Here is a 21,431-nt window from a genome sequence, read left to right as displayed (position 1 = left end):
CCAAGACCCAACGCAGCCAAAAAAAAAAAAAAGTAATTTTTAAAAATCCGAAGTGATTAAGTTATGTGTGTGTATGAATATACACACACATATATATTTAAAAAAAAAAAAAAAAAGGAATTGGCACACAGGGCCAGCCAGGCCCCTCGCTACGGCTCCGCTGGGGCCAGATCCGCAGCCGTTCAGGGGTTAAATCTCGGCAACTCCCTGCCCCCACCTCACCTCGCCGCCCCCCGCCCCGCGCGTGCGCACGTGCGATGCCACGCGCCATAGAGCTGAGCAATCCTCCCAGATTCCTAGAGCGGTCGGCGGTGATGGCCGGTTTACATCTTGTGAGGCTTGACGGTGACCTGGAGAATACATGGAGGTATGGGTGATGTCGGCTCACGGAAGGCGGAGGAACTCGGGTGATCTTCCCTCCCCAGCGGCCTTGCAGCGCCACCGGGGAACCGTATGCTGTTTCTTGAGTCCGTGGGGAGTCGAGGCTGCTGACGTGGCCCCCAGGCGCGGCTCCTGGGCATTGCGAGCTGGTCGGTTCTCGGCCTGGTGTGCTTTTGGTACGCGGTCAGCCCTTGACTAGCCTTGGGTTCAGCTGAATGAACACCAGAAACTTTGGGGGCGGGTGGAATCCAGAGCTTGGATGCATTCACACGAATCAGCGGACGAATGTGTGAGTGTGAGAAGAACGGAAGGAGAGAGACAGATCATGATGATGGATCAGTAGTGTCATTTCGGTGTAGGAGGGGCAGCGAATAACATAGAGCCAACCGCTAGGGCAAAATTCTGCAATTCCCTCCCCTGCCTTATCTTTACAGTTATATCCTGATTTTGATAGCATTAACCCCCGGATTATCTTTGAAGATCTCTAGATTTGGAATGGAGAATGTATGTCCAAGAGGGGTGATGCCTGACTCCTGAATGATAGGGAAAGAAGCGTAGTAAATTTGAAAGAAAAGCACTTGAAAGTTAAATGAGATTTTGTTTTCTCTTTAACTTCTTTTATATCTAGAGGATGTTTCTGGTGGTCTAGTCTCAGAAATTATATCTCCAGTCTCCACAATGATTCCCTTCCAAGTCCAGTGGTGCCCAGTTGCCTCCAGGTCTCAGACTCCTACGTGGACAAGAAAAGCTTAGTGAGGAGATGGTAAATCTCCAGTTGCTCCCTGAGGTGTCAAGTGTCCAGTGGCAGTCCATGGAGATCCAATTCAATTATGAAGCTCAAGAACACTACCTTCTGTCAGGTGAGAAGCAGTGTGTATCTTTCTTAGTGGTTTGGGTGGGTTGGGGGGTGGCGCCGTGTTACCTTGCTATGTTAGTGTCTTCAAGTGCTATTGGTATTCCTCGTGTCTTCAAGTGCTATTGGTATTCCTCATTGCCTACCCCCCACTGTATTAGGCAGTACCATTTCTCTTGTGCTCCAAGCCCATGGCTTTATTGTACATTCTGGCAATCAAATTCTCTTGGTTTTCCTTCCTCTCCTTAAGTCCCCAGTGTCATCCATTTTTCCCATTATAATCACCTTATTACCAATCTGTCAGTGTTTGGTATTTGCCCTTTAAAATCTTTTCAAGTCATCCTTCTCATGTACTGTCGGGGCATAGTTAAAAGTTTTGGAGTCTGACACTTGGATTCAAATACTAGCTTTGTCATTTACTAGCTTCAGTAAGTTACTTACATTTTTTAAAAATAATCCTGTTTCCTCACTTTATAGGTGTATAATAACTCATACCTTGGAAGTTATTTTGAGGGTTTTGTCTATCTATTACTCCTTAATAAAGGACCCCAAAACTTAGTGACCTAAAACACTAAGACATTTTTCAACCATGTTATTTTCCTATGGTTCTGTAGGTCATCGGCTTGGGCTGGGTTCAGCTGGGCAGTTTCCTTCTGGAATCACTCATGCTCAACTAGGGCCAGGGTCTATGTTGGTATCAGTCATAACATGTCCAGCTGTTGGTGCTGGCTATAGCTTGGGTCACGTATCTCTGGCAGGCTAGCCTAGACTTTTTCACAGGGCAGCTAGTTTTTAAAATCAGAGAGAGGGATGCATAAGCACTTTTCTAACCTATGTTTGCATTACATTTGTTATTATCTCATTGACCAAAGCAAGTCACATGACCAATTCTAGAGTCATTGTGGGAGAAAACTACACAAGGATATAGATATTAGGAGATAGGATCATTGGGGTCCATTACTACTATAACAGATACCACAAGCACTGGATAAGATTCCATATATACGGCTCTGAGCACATACCTGGCTGGTAGTAAATTCTTTACAAATGGTAGTCACTGTAGTTTTTAGTAAGATAATCTTGGTGCTGACTTTGTTCAGATGTTCTGCAGGCTCTCATTTCCGCATCATATTTTGCTGCTTTTTGATTTTGGTCTTCCCATTACTGCTGTTTTGCCTATGAAATTAACCTTCTGTTGTCCTTTTCTTTTACTCTAAATCTTTTGCCTGTCTTTAGTTTTGGAGTATCTTTTATTTTATTTTATTTAGTTTCTCTCTCCTGTATTTAGAATTTGTTTTTCCTTAAGAGTCTATTCTAAGGCATCTAGCTCTCTTCTTTCTTGAGAATCACTGAGAATCACTGCCTCCTCCTTGTTGTTTAACATAAATTGACATACATACTATATGTGTTTGTGTCTCTTAAGAGTGTGTATAAAATAACATTTTTTTATGATAAAGCAATATAATTATATTAAAGTGCATTTATAAAATATAGAAAGGCACAAAATAGAAATTTTAATAACCTACAACTCCACCATTTAGAGATAGTCACTGGATACATTAATACATCAATACATTAATGTATCCTTCAAATCATTTAATTAACTGTTCAACAAATATTTATTGTTGATAAATGTTTATTAGTTCATAAGATCATAGCTTATTAATGATTATTAACCATTAATATAATATTATTAGTTACTGAGGGTTTACTTTGTGCCAGCCACTGTTCTAAGTTCTGGGGTTGTAGCAGTGAACTAATCAGAGAAGCCTTTGCCCTCAAGGACTTTACATTCTAGTAGGGGAAACAGGAAATATATAAATATACAGTATAGTATCAGATAGTGATAATGGTTATAGAGGATGTATCAGTCAGGATTCTGGCAGGAAACAGATGGCTCATTCAAATTGGGTAATTCAAAGTTTCATAAAGAGGCTGGGAAGGATTACAGAATCAACAAGGGATGGAGAACAGCGTACACAAAGCCTAAGCTGATAGTCATAACTATCTTCTTCCATCACCCACTCCGTATTGCCCTTACCTTCTGCCAGAATCTCAGTGGCACAGAGTTCTTTATCTAGTCAAATAAAATAAACCTTTTCTAGATGACCTGAGTGCTTGGTGATCCTGCCTCTTTCAGGTTACTTCCGTGAACCATTGACTGGGCCTATTAGACATGAGAGAACTACGAGGCTCCCCCACTGAGTCCTCTGAGTTCCAGTGGCAGCAACCATTTCCCCACTGGTGATTGGTATCAGTCATTCTGGCCAGTAGAGTGACCCCATCTCTGCCTGCTGGTTTGGCAGTTTGAGGAGCCCAAAATGCTGAAGCAGGAAACAGTCTCAACTTCAAATTTAACAAAATTATGACTTTGTCCCATGGTAGAGGTATTTTTCCTTTGAGAATCGGAACCCTGAAGCCACCAAGCCCAAGATTATAGGGATAGGAAGCAAAAATAATATAAGTGGATTATGAGGTATATAGTAAGAAGAGATATTATTACTTTCTCTACCACCCTTCGTTCCTATACCCATGTATTATGGCCATGGGGAAGACAACACTGTTTATCGCCCTTTAGTTTAATGCATATATTGCATCCTGTATGACAGCACCCCAAACTTATCAAGGTGTCGTTGTCTAGCTTGTACTGTAACTGAGCCTACATTTAATCATTCCACCATTATCACAATCCACTTACTTCTGGATGATGGGACATGCGGTAAGACCCATGAATTATATGTGTATGAGCTCGTTGCTTAACTTCCTTCCCTGCAAAATGACTCCTTTGGAGGTAATATTATAGAGAATACCATGATAATAAATACGGCATTCTCTTAAGTCAATGCAAATTTGTATCTAGACTATGTATTTAGTCCTTTGAAGTTGCTGCCCTTTCCATAATAAAAGGGGTCAGATGTAATGAATCTGTCCCCAGGTGGCTAGCTGGTTCCTCTCTAGGGAATGGTACCTTATTAGGGCCTTAGCGGTTGGCTACTTGGGCACATAGCAATGATTATAGGCATATCAACCTTGATAAGTGGAGGTCCATATTGTTGAGCCCATATATAGCCTCCATCCATGCTGCCATGACCTCTTTGTACATGAGTCCATTGGGCAAACATTTGTAAAAAGGCTGATTGACATTCATAATATGGATCACCATGTCCATCCTTCTGATTGAGAGGCTTCTCCACAGTGGATGCCCTTTGGTGAGGATTCACATGGGCCACAAACGTATTCATTCTTTGGTTCATCCTCATACTTTTTCTCCAGAATTCTTATTTCTTGTCTTCCAATCTTGTTCTTTCCAGGTACCTAACTAATCAAGTAACCCATTAGTCACTATCCATGGATCAGTATATACATGTATCTTAGGCTATATTGCCTTCCATGGAAAGTAGACAACTAGGTGTATACCTGAAATTCTGCCCACTGGAAGGATTTGCCTTTACCAGCATGTTTAAGGCCACCCCTGAGTGGGAGTGTAAGTGAAAGGTACTCACTTTCAGCTGGTGCCCACACACTGGGCAGGCCCATCTACAAACCAGTTCTGTACATTTTCCTCCTCTGTTAACTGGTAATAGGGAATTCCCATAGGGCCATGAATATAGGTTGAGGGGGAGAGGTAGTGGAGCAGTAGGAACAAGTCCTATGGGAATCTGAGTCACTCGCACATGGAATTTACTTGTCTTCCAGATATGCTTTTATAATGGAATACTGGCTTGTATGTTCAATTTTATGGATTGATGGGTCAAATAACAACTAATACATAGTGGTCAGTTTGCAATAGTTATTTGGTGCCCTGTGGTCAAGCATTAAGTTTCTATTAGTGCCCAAAAGCAAGCCAGGATCTGCTTTTCACTTAGAAAATTGTTGGCAGAAGACAGTATGACCTTACTCCACTGTGGTTCTCTTATAGAGGCTTGCAAGAGGCTTCATACAGCAACCATGACTGCTGCAGACACTTCCAATACCATTGGTTATCTTGGTTAATAAGGGTCATGTGACAGGACAGCTTGCATTGCAACATGGTCCTACTGCAGAACGTTTTTTTTTTTTTTTTTTTTTTTTTTTTTTTATTGATTAATTGATTGATTGATTGATTGCTATGTTGGGTCTTCGTTTCTGTGCTAGGGCTTTCTCTAGTTGTGGCAAGTGGGGGCCACTCTTCATCACGGTGCGCGGGCCTCTCACCATCGCGGCCCCTCTTGTTGCGGAGCGCAGGCTCCAGACACGCAGGCTCAGTAATTGTGGCTCACGGGCCCAGCCGCTCTGCGGCACGTGGGATCTTCCCAGACCAGGGCTCGAACCCGTGTCCCCTGCATTAGCAGGCAGATTCTCAACCACTGCGCCACCAGGGAAGCCCTGCAGAACGTTTTTTTACTCTAAGCCTCACTCAAAAGTAGCAACCTTAAAAAAAAAAAAAAAAAAGTAGCAACCTTGCAAGTTACTCAAATTGGTCATTTCAGCACATTTACTATGGTATCTGTTGCCTCAAAAATGCAGGGCCCACCAAGCATTGTGCCTTTCTGAGGTGGTAACAGTTGGTTAGAGAGATAACCGAAGTGAAAGAATAAGCCATGTAACCATCTGAGAGAAGAGTCTTCCAGGTGGAAGGAATAGCAAAAGTCAGAGGCCCATAGATATAGCAGGAACAGAGTAAGCCTGGGGTAGACAGGTGATAGGGGTGGTTTAGAATGAAATGAGGGTAGAGAGAAAGAAAGGGACCAGATCATATGGAAACTTCTAAGTCACGGTAAGGACTTAGAATTTATTCCCAGTGAAATGGGAAACCATTGGAACTCTTTACACAGGATAACATGTAAAGATCACTCTGACTGTTGTATGGAGAGCAGGAGAAAGGTAAGTTAGCAGGAAGAAAGCAAATGATTTAAGAGAGTAGTCAACTATGTCAAAAAAAATCAAGAATAAGATTGAAAATTGACCACTGGATTTGTCAAGATAGAGCATATTAGGGACTTTAATAAGTGCAGGTTTGATGGAGTTACAGAGATAAAAGCCTGATTGCATTGGGTTAAAAAGAGAATAGACTTGATGTTGGTTAGAAAATAGAGCAATGTGAACTATATACACCTGATGGAAGTGTGAAGTGGCTTAACCACTTTGGAAAAGTATAGTTGAAGACCTAACAGTTCTGATCCTAAATTTATATAACCTAGAGAAACATTTGGATATGTGTATCAAGATAGACATACCAGCATATTCATATCAGCATTGTTTGAAATAGCAAAATGTTCTTATGCATTGAAGAAGAATGGATAAATCACTTGTGGTATATGTCACACTATAATAGTGAACATGAATGGACTACAGCTACACACATGACTGTGGATGAATCTTCCAAACATAATGTTGAGTAAAAAAAACAAGTCACAGAATACGTATGGTATGATTCCATAAATGTATAAAGTTCAAAAACATGCTGTATTTGCCTGCTAGGGCTATAACAAAACCACAGACTGGGTGGCTTAAACAACACAAATTTATTTACTCAGTTCTGTGCATTAATTTTAGTCATCTATGCTTTGCTTTCTTCTAGAAGTCTTATAGTTTTAGCTTTTATATTTAGGTTTATATTACATTTCTAGTTAATTTTTGTGTATAGCATAAGGAAAGAGTCAGTTAATTTTTGTTATTATGATATCCAGTTGTAACACTTTTTTTGAAAAGAGACTACCCTTTCACCATTGAATTATATGGGCAACTTTGTTGAAGGTCAGTTGTACATACATGTTTGGATCTATTTATAGACTCTGTTCTATTCCATTAATGGATATGTCTGTCCTATGCCAGTACCTCGCTGCCTTGATTACTGTAGCTTTGTAGTAAAGCTTGAAATCAGGGAATATAAGCTCGCTTATTTTGTTCTTCTTTTTCAAAATTGTTTAGACCCTTCTCTGCCTTTCTACACAAAGTTTAGAATTGGTTTGTCAGTTTCTACGAAAAGGCCTGCTGAGATTTTGATTGGGGTTGCACTGAATCCATAGATCAATTTGGGGAGAATTTCATCACTTTAACAATATTAAATCTTCCTATATGTAAATGATGGCATATATTTCTATTTATTAGATCTTTAATTTCTCTCAGCAACATTTTATAGTTTTCATTATGCAGATATTGCACATATTTTGTTGAATTTGTTTCTAAGTATTTCATTTTTTTGGTGCAGTTGAAAAAAATTGTTTTTAATTTTAGGTTCTAATTGTTCATTGCTAGTATACAGAAATACAATCAGGTTTTGTGTATTGCACTAATAAAACCATTTACAAATTCTAATAACTTTTTAAAGACACTTTCGGATTTTCTGTATATGTGACTGCATAGTCTATAAGGCAGTTTGACTTCTTGTATGTCTCATTTATTTTTCATGTCATATTGCATTGTCTATGAATATTGAATAGAAGTTGTACAATATTGAATACAAGTAGTAAGAGAGGGCATCCTTGTTTTCCTCCTTTGTTCCTAGGAGAAAAGCATTTAATGCTTAACCATTAAGTATGATGTTAGCTGTTGGTCTTTCTTTGCTTTTTATTGAAGTAGTTAATTTACATGTAACATAGTTGATGTTTGGATTTAAATGTACCATCTTATTTTTTGTTATTTTCCCATATTTTGTTTCTTTTTTGTTTTTCTTTTTTCTCCCTTTGTGCCTAATTTAATTATATTACCAAGTTTTTTGTTTTTCCGTTTTTTTCTCTATTAGCTTACTGTTTATACACCCTTTTATTGTTATTTAATTGTCACCTAATAGCAGCCTTTCTCAAATGTGATTCTGTGAGAGAATTAAGCCAAAATGCTCTAAGGCATCCACTGTAACTTACATATTAATGTTTCTCCTCTACATCTATTGATTTACTTGGTATCTACCATCTTTGGGAGAATTAAGAAAATAGGCAAATTATTTTCTTTTTATTTTCTTGTGGAACCCTAGTTGAAAAAGGCTGCCTTAGAAGTTACAACATACACATTTGATTTATTACAGGTTATCTTAATTTACTATTTCTAGGATAACCCAAAGACCTTGTAATATTTTAGTTCTATTTACCTCCCTCCTCTTGTGCTATTTTTGCCATGTATTTTAACTCTACATATATATTGTAAAATCCATGAGACATTCATATTGCTTATATCATTCAGTATATACACATTTAGATTTACCGCAATACTTTACTTTTTCCAGTACCCTTTGCCTTTGGCAAAGAGGATAAGCCTCCACTTGGAGGCTTGGGATTTTGGACTTTAGCCCTTGAAATTAATCTTTGTCATGTTTTCAGCTCTCTAGATCATTTGCAGTCTGAGAATGGTGTGCCTTTTATAGTAAACACCACTTAATAATGGAATGATAGTCTCAAGAATTTCAATGGAGCTCCCATGTTCTCTACCATTACAGCCCTCTGGTATCGTTGAGCAGAGGAATAATCTCCTCAAAATCAACTCAAAAGAGATTTCTGATCCTACCTCCCTAACCTTTTTTCTGGTCCACATACCTTAGTAAGGAAGTTTGGTCACTGAATATGGCTGTTCCCAAAAGGATCATGTTTTCTAGGCCACTTCCTTCTAATAATCAGGGCAAAAGAGGTGGAGGACTATGTAGACCTATATTTGAAAATGCAGGCTTCTTTTCTAACCATTCCTGGGCTTGATGCTTCTTTCTTTCCCCTAATGACAACATGTGACCAGCCTGGTTGGTATACACTCACAGTGACAGCCTGGCTGCCACTGCCTCCTCCTCCTCTCCCTCCCTTTCACCTCCTCCCCCACTCCTTCACCCACGTATTCATTCATACTGACTACTTTATATACGTCAGTAAGTTGTTTATGTATTAGCTCTAATATAGTCAAACTTTCCTTATCACTGTAATTAGGTTTCAGTATTCCCAGATCTCCTGTGACAGACATATACAGAATATATCTGATAAGCCACTTCAATAAACGATTATCTATTACTTGTTGATTCTTCTTTATTTCCCTCTCAGAAGATAATTTTTAGTATTTTCATAGGAAAATACTAATCTATTTCACCTGAAACTTTCTTACAGTATGGAGAATACATTCCATTTATATTTTATTGTTCTAGATGGTGAGACTAAGGCCAAGGTTGGAGAGCTGGCTTCCGAGGAGGAAATTACAGCAAAAATTGAACCATTGACTGAAGAGTCTGGTAACCCCAGAGATGATGTTCTCCAAGATCCTGAATGCAGAGAATTCTGTGGATTTGGGGATAAATTCAATGAAAAGGATCAGAACCTCTTCAAAAGAAGACAACATAACTGTGATGAATGTGGGCAAAACTTTGCTTGTAGTACAGGCCTTATTAGGCATCGAAGAACCCATTGGGAGAAACCCTATGAATGTGATAAGTGTGGAAAGGCCTTTAATGTGAGCTCAGCCCTGGTTCTGCATCAGAGAATTCATACTGGGGAGAAACCCTATCCTTGTAATTGGTGTATTAAAAGTTTCCGTCGGAGCTCAGACCTTATTAAACATCAAAGAGTCCACACTGGTGAAAAACCTTACAAATGTGATGAATGTGGGAAAGCCTTCAGTCAGAGCTCTGATCTTATTATACATCAGAGAATACATACAGGAGAAAAACCCTATCAGTGCAGTCATTGTAGTAAAAGTTTTAGCCAGCGCTCAGACCTAGTTAAACATCAAAGAATACATACTGGAGAGAAGCCTTATACATGTAACCAGTGTAACAAACATTTTAGTCAGAGTTCTGATGTTATAAAACATCAAAGAATCCACACTGGTGAGAAACCATATAAATGTGATGTGTGTGGAAAAGCCTTCAGTCAGAGCTCTGATCTTATTCTACATCAGAGAATCCACACTGGAGAGAAACCATATCCATGTAATCAGTGTAGCAAAAGTTTCAGTCAGAACTCAGACCTTATTAAACATCGAAGGATCCACACTGGAGAGAAACCCTATAAATGTAATGAATGTGGGAAAGCTTTTAATCAGAGCTCAGTCCTTATTCTGCATCAGAGAATTCACACTGGAGAGAAACCCTATCCATGTAATCAGTGTAGCAAAACCTTCAGTAGACTTTCAGATCTTGTTAATCATCAACGAATTCACACTGGAGAGAAGCCTTACCCATGTAACCAGTGCAGTAAAATGTTTAGTCGAAGATCAGACCTTATTAAACATCATAGAATTCATACAGGCGAGAAACCCTATGAATGTGATGAGTGTGGGAAAACCTTTAGTCAAAGCTCAAACCTTATTCTGCATCAGAGAATCCACACTGGAGAGAAACCCTATCCATGTAACGATTGTACTAAAAGTTTTAGTCGTCGTTCAGACCTTGTGAAACATCAGAGAATACACACTGGAGAGAAACCGTATGCATGTAATCAGTGCAATAAAAGTTTTAGTCAAAGCTCAGACCTCACTAAACATCAGAGAGTACACTCTGGGGAAAAACCCTATCATTGTGATTGTTGTGAGAAAGCCTTCAGTCAGAGTTCTGACCTTATTCTTCATCAGAGAATTCACACTGGAGAAAAACCATATCTATGCACACAGTGCAGCAAAAGTTTCAGTCAGAACTCGGACCTTATCAAGCACCAGAGGATCCACACTGGGGAAAAACCATATAAATGTAATGAATGTGGGAAGGCTTTCAGTCAGTGCTCAGCTCTTGTCCTACATCAGAGGATCCACACTGGGGAGAAACCATATCCATGCGATCAGTGTGGCAAAAGCTTTAATCGGCGCTCTGATCTCATTAACCATCAAAGAATCCACACTAATGAAAATCCATATAAATGTGATGTGTCTGGGAAAGCCTTTAGCACATGCACTGATCTTACTGAACACCAGAGAATCCACATTGGAGAGAAACCCCACAGGTGTGTTCAATGTAGCAGAAGTTTTAGCCAACTCTCTGATCTTATTAATCATGAGAAAGTCCATTCTGGGGAAGACACTCTAAATGTGTTGAATATGGGAAAACCTTTAGTGTATACACCAACTTTATTCAGTACCAGAGGCACTCAGCCAGAAAAAAATCTTATGAATGCTATGAATGATTATGAAAAAGGTTTTAATCAATGCTCAACTTTTGTGCTACATTAAAAAAAGACACACACACACTAGAGAGAAAGCATATTAATTCAATTTTTATAATGAAAGTTTAACTCAAAGCTCAGACATTAATAAAGAAAATTTCTGAGGATGAATCATGTGAGTTGTTGGAAAACCTTCAATGTGAAAAAATTTTTACTGAATGTCAGAAACAATGGAAAAAAATTTCTATCTGCTGTAATGTAAGAAAAGCTCTAGTCTTTTATTCAAACACTACACAAGAGGAAAGTTTTATCATTATAAGAAATGTCTAACCATATTAATGCAGAACCTTATCAGATATTGTAAAAATCAGTGTGGTGTTGTGTGCAATCAGAACTCAGAAGGAAATGTATTAGTGTTATAATCTCAAACCTTTAGTGAGCCCAGCTCACCTATTGCATATCAGAGAAGTTATTTTAGAGAATGTAGGGAAAACTTAAACCCTGCCCATATCTTAATTGGCATTCACTCTGATAATCCGCATACCACTTACCTCCTGACAGCTGGAGAATCCTACCTTATGCAAACATTAGTTATTAAATTCCCTCTGTGTGAACATGCTATGCTATGCTGGTATGAAACTTACTAACTGCATAACTCTAGTGCCCCATTTTCTGAAATATCCTTTTTTTTGGGAGGGGGCCAAGTTTTGGTCTTCCTAGTGAGCATGAGTTTTCAAGTTCCTGTGGTGTTAACAGCAAACATGAATTTATTTTGCTCTTAATAATGTAGCCCATTCATAAACTTTAGTGGTTTGAAATTACTTCTTCAACACTACCATTTAATTACAGTTTCTAAATATGTGAAACAATTTTTAAAAAAATAATTCCATATGTTAAAGTGTGAATATTTCTCTACTACTATGTTTATCCTGTCTGTCATCTATAGATGGAACAAAAATGTTAGCTAAAGTAACACCCACATGACTATATTGCATATTCTGTCTAAAAATAAAAAGACCTATTGATCTTTTTTTTAATGGCAACATTCATCAAACTTTGTTTTGTTTGTTGATTTCTGACATATATATTGATAATATGCCATGTGTACACAATGTTTTCAACTGAAAAACAGAAACAATTTTTAAAAATAAGAAAAATTGTCTTTGTGGTATTAACCATTTGTTAAAATCCTGCTACTGTCATTTACTTTGACTATCCCCCATAATTATCCAATTAATATTTTAATGTAACATACATTGTTAAATTATTATGTGCAAGGCATTTTTTTAGGTTTTGTAGTATACACAAAGAATATACTGTCCCCAAAAAGCATGTGTTGTACAGTGATAAAGGCTGATGTATACAGAAAATATATGGCTCAATATAATCATAAAGTTAGGCAAGATGCTTATAAGAGCTCACAGGAGGTAGGGTTCAATTCTGATTGGAAAGAAAAGGAAAAGCTTTGTGGAGCTCCTGAGATTTGAGTTTTGAAGGATGGGAGTAGAGGCATAAAGGCAGAGAAGGAATAATCAACAAAAGCACAGAAGCAAGAAAATATAAGAAGTGGTATAGAGTATGGTGCTTAGTCATTAATTCAATAAGTATTCAGTGTCAGGGACTGTACCAAGTGCTGCTGAAGAAAAAATGATTCCTGCCCTCATGCTCAAGTGTTTAGGAAAATAATGACTGAAGCATGTACTTAAAAGAGTAAGAATAAAGTGGAAATTAAAATGAAGTAGGAGAAAAGACAGTTAAGAAATGTGATGCTAGGGCTTCCCTCGTGGTGCAGTGGTTAAGAATCCGCCTGCCAATGCAGGGGACACAGGTTCGATCCCTGGTTGGGGAAGGTCCCACATGCTGTGAAGCAACTAAGCCTGCACTCTAGAGCCCTCAAGCCACAACTACTGAGCCTGCGTGTCACAACTACTGAAGCCTGTGCACCTAGAGCCTGTGCTCCACAACGAGAAGCCACTGCAATGAGAAGCCCGTACATCACAGCGAAGAGTAGCCCCCGCTTGCCACAACTAGAGAAAGTCCACACATGTTAACGAGGACCCAACGCAGCCAAAAATAAAAATAAATAAATTTTTTTAAAAATTAAAAGAAAAAGAAATGTGATGCTAAACAAGCAGACACTTCAGCTTTCTGGGGTTTAGTGTCATCTGTAAAACAGAAAAGTACTAGGTATGGTTGGAATAGATTTCATATTTCTGCATTTTATTCTCAAGGTAATGGGAAGCCATTAAGATCTTTGAACCAGGGAATGGCATGATCATCTTCCTGCTTTCAGAAGAGTCTAAAATTAAAAGGAGGAGCAGAAAGGAAAACTATTTGGGAAGTCTGGAAGTAAAATCACAAGATCCAGAAGTAGAGGAGCTAAAATGCATAGACATGATGATAGGTTGAGAAGTGAGTAGGGAAAAAAAAGCGTACAATCAATTATCATCTGTTCTTTAGGGAATTTTAAAAGTGAAGAAGAAAAAATAAGATGATCAAATTTATATCTGAAGGTTAGCCATCTTTCCTGAGAATAAACGTTAAGAGCCAACTGCTTACTACACATTACTATCTAGTGTCCTACAAGTAAACTCAAATTCATGAAGTTGACACACACCCATGATATCTTCCTCCTGAATCCCCTACTAAACACCTTGCCATCCAGATAAAATAACTGGTTGCTATCCTACACTCCTCACTCTCCCCCAGTTTTCTAAATCTACTTGCCTACTAGGTCATTTCTGAGTTACAAAAATAACACTGCCTACTGTAAAAATTTAAACAGTAGTGAAGTATACAGAGTAAAAAGGGAAGAGAAACACAGAGAATTGGACCTGACATTTTATGCCAGTTGATTTCCCCCAGGCATTTGCTGATTCTCAAACTAGCAGGGCAAAAGGCCAAGAAATCTAACCAAAGGACACTGGAAGGTCAAGTGGAACTCAGCAAACTCACTGTGATAGTGGATAAAAATTGGGAATACAGGACATGCCAAGTAGGAAGTGTTCTTATAAACACCCCACAATTTCAGGGTAAACATTAAAAGGCTATATATACCCTCAGAATAAGAATGAAATATGTGTGGACCAAGTCTAAAAAAAGTCTGAAATGCAATCTCAAGTCAGGTCAGCCTTTTAGTAAATTAAGTTATCTACTCCTAATCTAGCTGCCGATGAGAAGAGAAAAGAGGGTGAATCCTGTCTGGAGAATGACAACCTCATCCAGAGGCTATAACTAACTTTTCATGCACAATGTCCAGTGTTCAAATCAAAAACTACCAGCATCATTAGAGTCCTAGACATTAATATAAATTCACACACCCATGCAGATGGATAGACCAGAAACAGTTACAGAATGTGTGTATACATGGGTTAGTAAATATATATATATGTGTGTGCGTGTGTGTGTGTGTGTGTGTGTGTGTGTGTGTGTGTGTATATATATATATATATATATATATATATATATATATATATATCACATATACATACATATATAACATAGCTCTGTTCTCTGAGAGGACCCAGGGCAATGATACTCCAGTATCAATAGGCATACCTAGCTCATGGTTTGTAGATAGCATTCTACAAATAAAAGGAACCAGTGCTCCTTTGAGAAATGGCTGATTCTAGGGCTAGGGCAGGGAAAATACAAGATGAGCCAGGAGTATGTTATAGCACCAGAAAGTAAGCAAGAACTCAAGAAACAAAACACTGGGAGCAGGTCAAAGGAACATAGGAGCCAACCTGAAAGTGTTCCCAAGGCCAAATAAATATACATGGGTCCATACTGATATAAATAAATATGGCAGAAGAGACAAATCTTCCTTATGGAAGAATTCCAAATAATATATGTAGATTTTCCCCCCTCAGGATGTGGAGTTTAATCCCCACCTCCCACTCCTAGAAGAGGCTGGACCTGTTGACTTGCTTCCAAGGAATAGAGTATGGGAAGGGAAAAATAGTAACCACAGTGGAGAAACCTGGCAAAAACTACTTTAACCTAAGGTTTCTTAACCTCAGTACTATTGACATTTGGGGCCAGATAATTCTTTGTTGGGGATGGGGGCTATTTTTTCCACTTATAGGATTTTAAGTATCATTCCTGGCCTTTCTCCACTAAATACCAGTAGCAATCCTCCCCCTGCCCCACCAGTTACAACAACCAAAAATAGACATTGCTAAATGTCCCCTGAGGGCAAAAATTACACCTGCCAGAGAAGCACTGCCTAAAGTTTAACAGCACCAGTGATGTGTGGATATCATGAACCACTTGGTATGATGTAATAAGAAGGTCACTTCAGCTCTGTATATTCTTTCCAAAAACGTATAATCTCAAAATAACTAAAGTCAGAAATGAAAGAGGGCACATTACTGTGAATATTATAGAAATAAAAAGGATCATAAGAGAGCATTAGGAACAGTTGTACACCAACAAATTGGATAAACTGGACAAATTCCTAGAATTATGCAACCTACCAAGTGAATCATCAAAAAATAGGAAACCTGAATAGAACTATAGCTAGTAAGCAGATTGCCAACAAAGAAAAGCCCAGGACCAGACGGCTCACTGGTGAATTCTACCAAACATTTAAAGAAGAAACACCAATCCTTCTCAAACTCCTTCAAAAAATTAAAGAGGAGGGAATGCTTTCAAACTCATTTTATGAGGCCAGAATTAACCTGACACCAAAGCCAGACAAAGACACTACAAGAAAAGAAATCTACAGACCAATATCTCCTATAAATATTGATGCAAAAACCCTCAACAAAATATTACCAAACAGAATTCAACAACATATTAACTGGATTATACACCATGACCAAGTGGGATTTATTTCTGAAATGCAAGGATGGGTCAATCAATGTAATACATCATATTAACAGAGTAAAGGATAAAAACCACATGATCATCCCAATTGATGCAGAAAAAAAATTTTTTTGACAAAATTCAACACCTTTTCATGATTAAAAAATAAAAAACACACTCAACAGTCCAGGAATAGTACTTCAACATAGTAAAGGAAAGTACCTCAACATAATAAAGTCCATATATATAAAACTCACAGTTAACGTCTACTCAGAGGTGAAATACTGAAAACTTTTCCTCACAAGAATGCCTGCTTTTGCCACTTTAACGTAGTACTGGAATTCCTAGCCAGAGCAACTGGCAAGAAAAATAAATAAAAGGCCTTGAAATTGGAAAACAGGAAGTAAAATTATCTCTCTTTGTAGATAACATGATCTTATATGCAGAAAGTCCTTAAAATTACACACACACACACACACACACACACACACACACACAACTTGTTAGAACTAATAAATCAATTCAGCAAAGTTGTAGGATACAAAATCAACATGCAAAAATCAGTTATGTTTTAATACACTAACAATAAACAACCTGAAAAATAAATTAAGGAAGCAATTCCATTTAAAATAGCATCAAAAATAATAAAATACTTAAGAATAAATTTAACCAAGGAAACAAAAGACTTGTACACTAAAAACTACAAAACATTTTGAAAGAAATTAGACACCAATAAGTGAAAAGATGTCCCATGTTTAATACTACCCAAAGAAATCTACAGATTCAGTGAAATCCCTATCAAAACCCCCACAATTTTTTTCAGAAACAGAAAAATCCATCCTAAAACTGATACAGAATATCAAGGGACCCTCAACAGTCAAAACAATCTTGAGAAAGAACAAAGTTGGAAATCTCACACTTCCTGATTTCAAAACTTACAAAGCTACAGTAACAGAAACAGTGTGATACTTGCATAAAGACAAATGTATAAACCAATGGAATAGGATAGAGAGCCCAGAAATAAACCCACTCATAAATGGTCAAATGATTTTCAACAAGGGTGTCAAGACCATTCAATGGGTAAAAGACAGTTTTCTCAGTAAATGGTATCGGGAAAACTGGATATCAACATATAAAAGAATGAAGGTTGACCATTGCCTTACATCATATACAAAAATTAACTCAAAGTGGATCAAAGGGGACTTCCCTGGTGGTCCAGTTGTTAAGACTCTGCACTTGCACTGCAGGGAGCACGGGTTTGATCACTGGTCAGGGAACTAAGATCCCACATACTGCACAGCACGGTGAAAAAAAAAAAAAAAAGAGGATCAAAGACCTAAACATAAGAGCTAAAACTACAAAACTCTTAGAAGAAAACATTAAGAAAGTCTTCATGCAATTGGATTTGTCAGTGATTTCTTGGATATGACAACATGAGCATAGGAAACAAAAAAAAAATAGATAAATTGGACTTTATCAAAATTAAAAACTTTTGTGCATCAAAGGACACTATTAACAGAATGAAAATGCAATCAATGGAATGGGAGAAAATATTTGAAAATCGTATATCAGATAAGGGATTAATACCCAGAATATATAAAGAACCTCTACAACTCAACAACAACAAAAACTAACCAGATTTTTTAATTGGTCAAATGGCTTGAATAGACATTTCTCCAAAGATGGTATACAGATAGTCAAAAAGCACATAAAAAGATGTTCAACATCACTGATCATTAGGATAGCCATTATTTAAGAAAGAAAGGAAGGAGGGATGGAAGGAAGTAAGGAAATAATATTGTTGGTGAGGAAGTGGAGAAGTTGGAACACTTGCACAATGCTGATGGGAATGTAAAATGTTGTAGCCACTGTAAGAAACAGTATGGTGGTTCCTCAAAAAAGTAAACATTGAATTACAATATGATCCAGCAATTCCACTTCTGGGTATATACCCAAAATAATTGAAAGAAGGGACTCAAATATTTGTACACTGATGTTCATAGCAGCATTATTCACAATAGTCACAAGCTGAAAACAACCTAAATGTCCATTGACAGATAAATGGATAAACAAAATGTGGTGTATACATACAATAGACTATTACTCAGCATTATAGAGAAAAGAAATGTTGATATACACTACATCCTGGAGGAACACTGAAGACATCATGCTAAGTGAGATAAGCCAGGCACAGGACAAATATCTTATGATCCCACTTACATGAAGTACCTAGCAGATTGGATACACTGAAATGGGAGTTAGTGAAAGCTACATAAGTAGAAAACATGAAGGCTGAAACATGGAGGGAAAAAAATTATAGAAGATACAGAAGAGAGCATAGGAATCATATCTGATATGGAAAAAAAGGCCTAACATACACATAATCTGAGTCTCAAAATGAAATAAGAGATGATGGGACAAAGGCTATATTTAAAGAAAGAGTGGTCAAGAATTTTCCAACCCTCATGAATAATCAAGTCATACATTAAAGGAGCACCACAGACACCAAAAACTACAAAGAAAAGTATACCTGGGGACATGATAGTACCAAACAAGAGCACAGAAAAAGAGAAAAATCGAAAAAAGGGGAAAAAACATTATATTCAAATAAGCAACAAATAGACTGAGGTTTAACTTCTCAACATAAAGCCAGAAGATAATGAAATATCTTGGAAGTATAACTTTCAAAAGTAAAGACAATGTGAAGACATTTCCAGACAAACAAAAATGAGAGAATTCATTGCTCACATACTCAAACAAAAAAATACTAAAAAGAGTTCTTCAGACACAAGGAAAAAACAGTTTAGGAAGAAATGAAGAGCCATGGAAAGTGTAAATCTGAAGGTAAATCTAAATGAATATTAACTGTAAGAAAAGATAATAATGCCTAAAGTTAGGAAATAAATACATTCTCAGAGAGATGGTAGAAGTACTGATTTATATTAGGTTCTAATAAACCAAGGGTGCATGCTGTAATCGCTAGAGTAAAAGAGGAATATAACTAACAAATTAACAAAAAGTAAAATGGAGTAATAAAAATTGTTGATTAATCTCAAAGAAGGCAAGGGAAAAAGAATATAAATAGGCAAGACAAATAGATAACAAATAGGATCATGATAGATGTAAGCCCAAATACACCAGTAATTATATTACATGCAAGTGGACACAAGACAAAGATTCTTGACTAGAATTTTTTAAATTAATCATTTAGTACTTACTTGAGATACAACTACCAGAATCCAGGAAATTTAAAATACAAGTATGGAAAAAAGATACTGCATTCAAACACTAACCAAAAGAAAGGTGCTAATAGCTGTACCAATAGCAAACAAGAAGTAGACTTTAAAGCAAAAGTCTTACTAGAGATAAAATGGGGCATTTCTATTGATGAGTCAATTTACCAAGAAAATAGAAATATTCTAAAAGTGTATACACCTAATAATTTTGCTTCAAAGTATATAACACTAAAATTGACAAAACTAAAATGAGAAAGAGATAAATCTACAGTCCTAGTAGGAGACTTTTACACAACTCTCTTAGTAAAAGAGGACAAGCAGAAAAAATGTCTAAGAATATAGTATATGTGGACAATATGATTAACAAAATGACCTAATGGACACATTAGATAACAGTACAACCAACAATGACAGAAACCTTGATTCTTTTTAGGTGCACAGAGAACATTTTCCAAAACTGAGCATATGCAGGTTTGTATATTCAGCAAGCATACGCAGCAAGCCTCAACAAATTTCATCAGATTGAAATCATTTACAGTAGGGCTGTGCAATAGAATTTTCTGTGTTCTATCTGCATTGTTCAATACAATAGACACCATAGTCAACACAGTATTCACTAGCCACATGTGGCTACTGAACACTTAAATGTGTGACTGATGAACTACATTTTATTCATTCTAATTAATTTATATAGCCACATCTGGTTAGTGACTACATATTGGACAGCACAGACTTAGCATATGTTTTCACATAACAATGAAATTAGCTAGAAATCAATAACACACACATTTTAAAAAATTCCCAAATGTTTGGAAATTAAGAAAAACAATTTAAATTACCCATGGGTAAAGGAAGAAAGCACAATAGAAATCAGAATATATTTTTATCTGGATAATAGTGACATTATTAGGGGGAAAAAAGGCTAAAATTCAATGATTTGAGTATCCACCACAAGAAGTTAGAAAAAGAATAACAAGTAAATCTAAAGAAAGTAGGATGAGGTCCATAAGGGTTGTTCTGGTTTCTCATCATAACTTAAAGAGAAATATTCACAATGTCCAGAGCCCTTGATGTCCTGCAAATGAAGGAAGAGGAGGTCCTCAAATTCCTTACAGAAGGAACCCACTTAGGGTGACACCAGCCTTGACTTCCAAATGGAACAGTGCCTTTACAAAAGGAAAAGTGATGGCATCTACCTCATAAATCTGAAGAGAATCTGGGAGAAGGTTCTGCTGGCAGCTTGTGCCGTTGATGCCACTGAAAACTCAACTGATGTCAGTGTCATAACCTCCAGAAGTACTGGCCGGCAAGCTGTGCTGAAGTTTGCTGCTGCCGCTGGAACCACTCCTACTGCTGACTGTGTCACTCCTGGAAGCTTTACTCACCAGATCCAGGCAGCCTTCCAGGAGCAGAGACTTCTGGTGGTTACTGACCCCAGGGCTGCCCACCAGCCTCTCACACAGGTGTCTTATGTTAACCTGCCCACCATTGCTCTGTGTAACACAGACTCAACTCTGTGCTCTGCAGGCATTGCCATTCCCTACAGCAACAAGGGAGCTCACTCAGGGGGTCCGAGGTGGTGGGTGCTGACCCTGGAAGTTCTGCGCATGCGTGGCACCATTGCCCGTGGACACCCACGGGAGGTCATGCCTGATCTCTACTTCCACAGACACCTGGAAGAGACTGAAAAGGAAGAGCAGGCCACTGCTGAAAAGGCTGTGACCAAGGAGGAATTTCGGTGTGAATGGACAGCTCTAGCTCCTGAGTTTACTGCTACTCAACCTGAGATCCCAGACTGGTCTGCAGGTGTGTAGGTGCCCTGTGTGTCTATTCAGCAGTTCCCTCCTGAAGACTGGTCTGCAGCTCCCACTGCTCAGGACACTGAATGGGGAGGGACGACCACTGATTGGCTTTAAGCTGTTCTCCCATAGACCTTAAAGAGAAAATGGAAATGAAGTTGATGAAAAATCAACAGTTTCTTTAAAAAAAGAAAATAGAAGGAAGGAAATAGTAGAGCATGAATTAATGAAATAGAAAGCACACATTTTAAAAAAGAAAAGCCAAAAGCTCATTTTTGGGAAAGAATAAAATTGACAATCCCCCAGCAAA

The 21,431-nt window shown here is 37.8% G+C and overlaps 1 protein-coding gene and 1 pseudogene across 2 annotated transcripts; both read left to right on the top strand.

The window, feature by feature from the left end:
* The first annotated feature begins 237 nt into the window (after nucleotides 1-237).
* On the top strand, nucleotides 238-12,320 carry LOC130704505 (zinc finger protein 271). 2 transcript variants are annotated; one of them, XM_007167075.2, is made up of 3 exons: nucleotides 238-367; nucleotides 1,010-1,241; nucleotides 9,333-12,320. In XM_007167075.2, the coding sequence occupies exons 2-3, from the start codon at nucleotides 1,142-1,144 to the stop codon at nucleotides 11,342-11,344; spliced, it is 2,112 nt and encodes a 703-aa protein (XP_007167137.1). In that variant the 5' UTR covers nucleotides 238-367; nucleotides 1,010-1,141; the 3' UTR covers nucleotides 11,345-12,320. The 2 variants fall into 2 exon arrangements, with proteins under 2 accessions (XP_007167137.1, XP_007167138.1); XM_007167076.2 differs by lacking the exon at nucleotides 238-367 and adding an exon at nucleotides 374-557.
* Nucleotides 12,321-20,376: 8,056 nt separating this feature from the next.
* Nucleotides 20,377-21,136, top strand: LOC103013000 (40S ribosomal protein SA-like; annotated as a pseudogene).
* The last annotated feature ends 295 nt before the right edge of the window (nucleotides 21,137-21,431 follow it).

The sequence above is a fragment of the Balaenoptera acutorostrata genome, chromosome 13 (genome assembly GCF_949987535.1).
Source record: "Balaenoptera acutorostrata chromosome 13, mBalAcu1.1, whole genome shotgun sequence".
NCBI classification, from domain to species: Eukaryota; Metazoa; Chordata; class Mammalia; order Artiodactyla; family Balaenopteridae; genus Balaenoptera; species Balaenoptera acutorostrata.
The sequence above is the reverse complement of the archived record's forward strand: the minus strand, read 5'-3'. Positions and strand labels throughout refer to the sequence as shown.

Bases quoted from the DNA above. Each gene is read 5' to 3' on its own strand.
- LOC130704505 (XM_007167075.2), top strand. From the start codon at position 1,142: ATGGTAAATCTCCAGTTGCTCCCTGAGGTGTCAAGTGTCCAGTGGCAG. The intron at 1,242-9,332 runs GTGAGAAGCAGT...TTATTGTTCTAG, and splicing joins AGAACACTACCTTCTGTCAG to ATGGTGAGACTAAGGCCAAG.